The sequence below is a fragment of the Fringilla coelebs genome (genome assembly GCF_963513975.1).
Source record: "Fringilla coelebs genome assembly, chromosome: 22".
Classification (NCBI taxonomy): domain Eukaryota; kingdom Metazoa; phylum Chordata; class Aves; order Passeriformes; family Fringillidae; genus Fringilla; species Fringilla coelebs.
This window is the reverse complement of record NC_140048.1, coordinates 8,949,101-8,957,311: the sequence shown is the minus strand read 5'-3', so window position 1 is coordinate 8,957,311 and position 8,211 is coordinate 8,949,101. Positions and strand designations below refer to the sequence as shown.

The 8,211-nt window shown below is 57.5% G+C and overlaps 1 protein-coding gene across 1 annotated transcript in view; it reads left to right on the top strand.

The window, feature by feature from the left end:
• The first annotated feature begins 3,452 nt into the window (after positions 1 to 3,452).
• AGRN (agrin) overlaps positions 3,453 to 8,211 on the top strand; it is a 79,542-nt gene continuing 74,783 nt past the window's right edge. The window contains exon 1 of the mRNA XM_084220044.1: positions 3,453 to 3,675. Within this exon, the coding sequence (XP_084076170.1) occupies positions 3,484 to 3,675 (192 nt within the window). The 5' untranslated portion in view covers positions 3,453 to 3,483. The remainder of the gene's footprint in view (positions 3,676 to 8,211) is intronic.

The following is an 8,211-nucleotide window of genomic DNA, read 5'->3' as shown; positions in this document are numbered from 1 at the left end:
GATATTTTGATTTTTCCCAGGGGCAGACTGAGCCACCTCTAAAGGCATTTCCAGGCGTTTTCCCGAGCCCCAGGTTCCCGGGACAAACCCCGGTGTTTTGTGTATTTTTGGGAGCTGCTGTTTATTTGTTTTGGGCGCTGATTTGCCGAGGAATTTGCCTCAGTTTTCCCACAGAAACATCCCAGGTTTTTTTTTTTTCCCTCCTGTTTCTCCTTTTATCAGCAATTCCCTGTGGGAATGTGCTGCTCCCTGCACATCGGCCCTAAAAAAGGTGATTTTGTTATTTTGGAAAAATCCTTGTCCTCCTGAATCCCATGAAAACCCCACAAGCAGATCGAGCTCCTCACATCTCACCTCCACCAAAAAACCCCTCAAGGCCAAACAATTCTCCTCAAACCACACCAGATTGGGGCAAAAACGTAAAAAAAAAAAAAACCAAAAAAAAAAAACCTGTGAAATCCATTTTCCTCCTCACATCCCAGCTCTGAAAGCAGATGGAGGGGTGGGGCTAAAAGGAGACAACTCGAACCCAGAAAATTGTCAAAACTGAGCAGAAATAATTCCTCCCCTCTGCTTCTCTGCCAGGTTCTGGAGCAGGGAGTCCCAGCTGAGCTTCTTCCTGGGATTTCCACTCCAGCAGTGCTCGAGGAATACAATAAAAATTAATTATTAAAACAGCAGGGTAAAAAAAAAAAAATCAGCTGCCAGGGCTCTGAAATATTTTTAGCTGATTGCTGGAGTTTAGAACGACGACAGAAATGGAGTAATGGAGCTCCCCTGTCAGGAGTTGTGGGGCCTGGCCTTGGCTTTGAGGCCTCCCAGTGCCCCTCAGCCAAAATCCACTTTTGGGGAAGTTTTTGGTGAGAAAATGAGAATTTTCTTCAGGTTGCTTCATGCTCCAGCTTTTTTGGAGTTTTACAGTGTAGGGAAGTCTGGCAGATTTGGAAATTGTTCACTGAGAGGTTTCCTGCAGGCCTGAGCAGGCTCTGGGCTGCTTTTTTGGTGAAAATGATCTCCCCAAAGCCCTTTTTGATAAGGATTTTATAAAACCCTGCCTGCTTTGGATCAGGCAGCCTTCCCTCACTGCTGACCGGGGAAATACAATTTTCCAAGGGAGAAGTGGAAGTTTTGAATGGAGAGAGAACTGGGAGAAGCCGTGGGGTTGCACTGTGAGAATAAAAATAATAATAATAATAAAAATAAAATGTCCGAGGTGCTTTCCCTGCAAACCCCACAGGATTTGGGATATTTCCAGGCAGATTTATGGGACCTGTGGTGCTCCATCCTCTTCGGGGACAAACTATGGCACGCTCAGCAAGATTCATTTATTTCTGTATGTTACATAAATAAGAGAAAGGGAAATGTGGCGCCCACAGGGGCAAACAGCACAGAGAGATGGAGATTTAGGGGATTAATTCCACTTAGGGACTGAATTATTTGATAATTTCGGGGAGGAGGGGAGCGCACGGGGCAGGGCGCTGCTGAGGGCTGAAATGGGCTCACCACACACGGGGACACCTCAAGTGTCACATCCTCGGCTGGCAGCCGGTTAAACTTCACCCTAGCACCGAGAATCGGCCGGGTCACACCAGCAGACTTTTTTTTAGGGCCATCAAGTGAAACGAGGAGTTTTTTTTAGGGCCATCAAGTGAAACGAGGGGGTTTTTTAGGGCCATCAAGGGAAGCGGCCTGGTCAAGGCCTCTGGGGCCCGGCTGATTTATGGAGGGCACAAACAACATCCCTCCCCCGGTGCCGCTTAACTTTTCATTTTCTGCCTGCCCTAATTGCGGGGAAATCACCCTGCGGCCCCCGGGGAGGGATGAGATGGTTTTAAAGTTCTTTTCCAACCTCTCCGTGGCTCCTCGGGGTGCTCTGTCGCGGCTCGTGTCCCCAGGGATGGACCCGTGGGGTCCCAGCGCAGCGGGACCAGCCCTGCCTCAGTTTCCCCGTGGGGAAAACACGGGAGCATCTTTGGGGTGGAACTGGGGGGTGACAGGGAGGGAAATGCCACCTCTCTTTGAGCGCCTCGGGGGTGCGGGATGGAGGGGACAGGGGTGGGGACACCCCGGGACAGGGCTGGGGGTGACAGGGAGGGAAATGCCACCTCTCTTTGAGCACCTGGGGGTGCAGGATGGAGCGAGGGACACCCCGGGACAGGGCTGGGGGTGACAGGGAGGAAAATGCCACCTCTCTTTGAGCACCTCGGGGGTGCGGGATGGAGCGAGGGACACCCCGGGACAGGGCTGGGGGTGACAGGGAGGGAAATGCCACCCCTCTTTGAGCACCTCGGGGGTGCGGGATGGAGGGGACAGGGGTGGGGACAGCCACTGCTTGGGCTGGGGGTGACAGGGAGGGAAATGCCACCTCTCTTTGAGCACCTGGGGGGTGCAGGATGGAGCGAGGGACACCCCGGGACAGGGCTGTGGGTGACAGGGAGGGAAATGCCACCCCTCTTTGAGCACCTCGGGGGTGCGGGATGGAGGGGACAGGGGTGGGGACACCCCGGGACAGGGCTGGGGGTGACAGGGAGGGAAATGCCACCTCTCTTTGAGCACCTCGGAGGTGCAGGACACCCTGGGACAAGGCTGCGGGTGACAGGGAGGGAAATGCCACCCCTCTTTGAGCACCTCGGAGGTGCAGGACACCCCGGGACAGGGCTGCGGGTGACAGGGAGAGAAATGCCACCCCTCTTTGAGCACCTCGGGGGTGCAGGATGGAGAGAGGACAGCCCAAAACAGAGCTGGGGACAGCTGCCACTCAAAGTGGGGGTGACAAGGAGGGACAAACCCTCCCTTTGGGCATCTCGGGGGTGCGGGACGGAGTGAGGACAACAGAACGGCGCTGGGGACAGCTGCCACTCGGAGTGGGGAGTGACACGGAGGGACAAACCCTCCCTTTGAGCATCTCGGGGGTGCGGGACGGAGCCAGGGACACCCCGGGCCAGAGCTGGGGACAGCTGCCACTCACGGTGAGGGGGTGGCGGGGCCGGCTGCGGTCCCTACACCTTTAAAAGTCTCCTCACGTTGCGGCGCTGATTATCCATTAACCGCGGCTCCCTTTCCTGGGGGCGGCGTTCGCACCGAGCGCAGCCAGCAGGGCGGGCGGGCGGCCGCGCTGCCTTCCTCCCTTCCTTTCTCCCTCCCTCCTCTCCCCCCTAACCCCCGCTCCCTCCTTATCAGCAATTCAGATTGCATGCAAATCTGCGCGCTTTCTTCCAGGGCCACGGCAGCGAGCGCCGAGCGCTCCTCGGCGCCTTCCAGATCTCCTCCTCCTCCTCCTCCTCCTCCTGGGATTTTCCTCCTTCTCCCCTCCCCTCGCTGCCTCCCTCCCTCCCTTTCCCTCCCTCCTCTCTTTCTTTCCTCCTTTTCACCTCCTGGAACAAAAGTGGCCCTTTCGGCTGCGCCAGCGCTGCCTGCGAGCGGGGCCGCTTTGTCTGCCGGGCTCCCCGGCACCGCCACCGGGCCGCCACCGCCGCCGCCACCATGGGCACCGGGCGGGCGGCCGGTGGCCGGGCGCTGCCGCCGCTGATGGTGGTGGCACTGCTGGCGCTGGCACGGGCCAGCTGCCCCGAGCGGGAGCTGGAGCGCCGGGAGGAGGAGGCCAACGTGGTGCTCACGGGCACGGTGGAGGAGATCATGAACGTGGACCCGGTGCACCACACCTACTCGTGCAAGGTAAAGCCGCGCGGGGAACTTTCGCCCCGTGCGGTTTGGGCTGGAATCGGGGGTTTTTAGGGTTGCGGAGAGGCTCCAGCTGCTGTGTGGCCGGGGGGGTGGGGGGGGGGATCTCCAGAGGTTGCTTTTTATGGGCATTTCCCTCTTCGGCTTTGGCGTGATGCGGAGCTGCCTCCCAACTTTCCGGGAGGTGCTGGGAGCCTCTCCTGTTGACTTTAGCAGCATCTCGAGTTCCTGCAGCCCGAGCTATTGTTTAACCACCAACCTGGCCTCGGGCTCTGGGGTTTTTTTATCTCCCCCCGAAGCGGAGAGACGCTGAAGTCCCGAGCAACCTGAAATCCCATCCGCCCGCTTGACAGAAAACGTGCCGGATGCCTTAACCCTTGCCGGGGCAGGAATCTGGCTGGCAAGGACACGCTCCTCCCTTGCCTTTCCCTCTTCTCCCCGTCCCCCTTTTCCTCCTAAAAGCCCTGCTTTTGCTCGGTGCCGAGCAGGGCCAGGGCCGATCCTTTGGTGGCAGAGAGGAAGGTGAACTTTTCTTTCCCGCGGAGCTCTGGAGCATCCCCCGAGCATCCCCCGAGCATCCCCCAGCCCCTGCCCGCTCCCAGCGCACCCCGACCCATCTGCAGCTCGCAGCCCCCCCGGGCGAGAGCCGGCACCGTCTGTTTGCAGAGTGTCTGGCACATCCTGGGTGCTCCGCCGAGCATTAATGAGCTGTGCCTGTGGGGCACAGATGGATGTGGCCACCTGAGGCCGGCGCGAGGTGGCCACAGGAGGTGACCCGGTGGCGCTGGTGGCGAGGCAGAAATGCCAGGGTGAGAAATAAATCCCTCTTCTCCCCACTGCGGACTCGCAGCGAGGTGTCTGCCTGGCAGAAAATCATCCTGCAGCAGCAGGGCAGGACTCTGGGCCGGGGAAGAGCTGGGATGGGGGAAAAGGTGGGATGGGGGAAGAGCTGGGATGGGGGAAAAGCAGGGATAAGAAAAGCTGGGATGGGAAAAGCAGCTCTGCCTTTGCAAGGTGCAATCCAGCCCCAGCTGGAGCAGCCAGGAGTGGGATGGGGCTGCCCGTGGTGGCTTTCTGGGAAGCACAGTCTGAATTCCTTACACTCTGGGGAGGGAATCTCTTCCCTGGCTTTCCCTGAGCAGTGCCCGGGTGAGGTTTGTGCTGCTCGCTCTGGAGTTTAGGATTTTGCTCCTGCCCGTTCCTGGTCTGCAAAGAGCACAGAAGGGCCAGGACAGGTTCCTGAGAGATCGTTCCAGCCCTGGAGTGGTGGAAAAGTGAAAGCAGGAAAGCTTTCATCCCATCCCATCATCCCGCTGTGGCAGTGCTGTGACATTCGGGAATTTTCACAGGACAGCGGTTCCCTGTCCCTTTCCCTGCCCATCAGGCCTTCCTGTGTCATTTTTAAGTGGCATTCCGTGGTGTCTTTGCAGGGCAAAACAGCTTTGGAACGGGATTTGGGGTGTCCCGAGGACCGGGGAGCAGATAAATCTCCTGTCACTGCAGTGACTTGGGGATGTGCGGCTTTGCAGCAGCTCTTGGCTCACTGCCCTCCTCAGATCTTCCCAAGTCTTGGAATTGCAACTGTGTGGATTTGCCATGCCTGCAGTTTGTTTTCTTTTGGTTTGGTTTTGTTTTTTAACCTAAATTCCAGCAGCAGCTCGGGATTAAACCTGACCCCCGGCTCCTGCTGTCCTTGCGCTGCCCCCGGGGGAGCTGGGAGAAATCCAGGATCTCGTGCTGAGGAAATTCCTGCCCCAATTCCTTCTGTCCTGCCCTCGCCGCTCCCCGGACCCCGCCGTTATCTCCTGTCAGCCTCTTCCTTATCTGCAGAGGAAAGGCGCGTGCGGGGAGTTCCCACACCCAAAATCCCGAGTTTTGCCGGAGCTGGGTGGTCCGGGAGGGAGCGGGCACGTGGGGATCCGCGAATTCCGTGCTGGGGCATTGTTCTTCCCAAACCCTCCCAGCTGAGCGCTTCGATGGACGCCGATAAGCACCGGGAGAAATGTGAAGTTAATGTTAGATAAACACCCCGAAATAGCTGCCAGCCGTGCCTGGGCTGCCAGGGGAGCTGGGGGGGGGGGAGGAACGGGCTGACAGAATTCCCAAAAAGCGGCTGCTGTGCCCGTTTTCCAAGGGATTTGGCATTCCTGCCTGCCGGTCTGACTTCTGCCCAAAGCTGCTGCTGTTGCCGGCATTGTCCCTTCCTGCTCCGGCCCCCTGAAGTGCCTTTTTCTGGGCTGTCCCGATGGTTGGGAAGGCAGCTGCTATTTATAGGATAAATCCAGGTTCTGCGAGTGCCGTAGGAAGTGTGGAAAAGGATGTGGATCCTGTTCCGGACAATGGAGCACAGATTTTGGGGGGGTTTTGTGGGTCCTGGGGAAGGGGCAGGGAAAAGGCACAGGGAGAGACAAAAAAGGTGGAGGGGGAAGGGTTGGAAGCAGAGCTGATTCTGGCTTTTATCTCCCAAAAGTTCGTGGAAGCGGAGCTGATTCTGACTTTTATCTCCCAAAATTTCCGGGTGATCCCTTTCAGTGCTTCCCATCCCAAGTGACAGCTCCTCCAGAGGGGACTTTGCTCCAACTTCTCACCTGGCTTTACACAACCAAACCTGGCATTTCCTGCGGCGTTTTCCTGGCAGGAATGTTCCTGTAGAGGTGCCCTCCTTCCCTATTATGGCATGCACCCCCCTGGCATGTTGGAAAATCCTTTTTATTTGGGGGATTTTTAGTTTTTCTCCTGGATAAAGTTGTGGCTACTTCTTCTGTGCCTCCGCGGAGCTTTGAAACCCCCTTAAAATCCAGCGTTTTCTGTTCTCCCTGGAAAAACAGAGCTCTCCAGGGCAGGGTCCTCCTCCAAGCAGGTCCCAGCCCCATTTTTTCTCTGTCTCCCTTCCTCTTCTCCCCCGATGCTCGCTGCCGCCGGTGAGTCAGCGGTGACAAAGTCTTAATTGCGCCGCGCTGATGAATGGGATGCCCCGCAGGTAATTGCCGGGCTTTGGAGCCTCGCACATCCATTCATTAGGGTGGGGAGGAGGCCGCCGGACTCTGATGTTTCTGCGGCCTGGCTCGGAGCTGCCTGAGCGCCCCAGCCACGCCAATTAACGCCAATCCCCATCTGCTGCAGAGCTGGGGGAGAATTCTGCTTTTCCCCACCCAAAAAAAAAAACCAAACCCCGAGCTGTGAAAATGCCCCGCACGCCGGAGCCAGCCCCGGGCTGTGTTTTCTGCTGCTGGAGGAGGGGTGGTTTTTTTCCCATTTTTCCTCCTTTGTCTGGCTGGGTTTTGCCCTGGTTTGCTGCTCACCTCCTCCGGAGCCTGCCCCGGGGCTGCGGGAGGTGCGGCTGCGGGAAGGTGTCTCGACTTGACTGCGGGGAGAGCAGCTCAGGGCCGGGCAGGAGGCGGGAGGAGCGGCTGGGGAGGCGGCAGGGCTGGCTGAGAGCAGGGCTGTGCCCTCCACGCCTTCCCCCGGGCTCGGCTGGGCTGGCCCGTGGCGCTGCGGGTGCCGCGGGTCCTCTGGGCTCAGGGCAGGGAGGCTCCTCCCGGCTCCGTCGGGGAGTCCTGGAATGGTTTTGGGGTCGGGGGGGACCTGCAAGGAGGAGAGTCTGACTCTTATCCCGGCAGAAATCCCACCTGGGCATCCCTGGGAGCAAATTCCAGTGTCCCAGCACCCTCAGGGGGAAAGGAAATGTCCTGGTCTTCATCCTAAACCTCTTCATCCTAAACTTCTCCATCCTAAACCTAGACCTCTCCATCCTAGACCTCTCTATCCTAAAACTAAACCTCTCTATCCTAAACCTCTCCATCCTAAACCTAAACCTCTCCATCCTAAACCTCTCTCTATCCTAAACCTAAACCTCTCTATCCTAAACCTAAACCTCTCTATCCTAAACCTCTCCATCCTAAACCTAAACCTCTCTCTATCCTAAACCTAAACCTCTCTATCCTGAACCTAAACCTCTCTATCCTAAACCTAAACCTCTCTCCATCCTAAACCTGAACCTCTCTCCATCCTAAACCTAAACCTAAACCTCTCTCCATCCTAAACCTGAACTCTCCATCCCCAATCTCTCTCCATCCCAAACCTCTCTGCATCCCAAACCTCTCTCCATCCCGAACCTCTCCTGGCACAGCTCCAGGTGTTCCCTCAGGTGCTGTCCCTGCTCCCAGCCAGCAGAGATCAGAGCTGTCCCTCCCGGGGCAGCTGGAGCCTTTCAGGCCCCTCTCATTCCCAAATATCCATGGAAATGCTGCTCCTGCTCCCGGGGAGGATGAGGAGGAGGATGAGCAGAGTGGGGTTTTTTTGAGTTAAACCTCAGTAAATTTCAGGGAGATTTCTGCCCTCTCTGCTGGGATTGGGGGTTTGAGCACTCCTTCCACCCTGCTGGGAGCTGGGCTTGTGCTGAAGGACCAGGAGGAGAGAAAATCCCGTGGAGACCTCGGAGCAGCCCCTCAGTGGCTTTGCAGGAGGAGCAAAACCTTGTCCCTGTCCCTGTCCCTGCCCAGCAGCTCGGATCTGGGACATGCAGGGAGG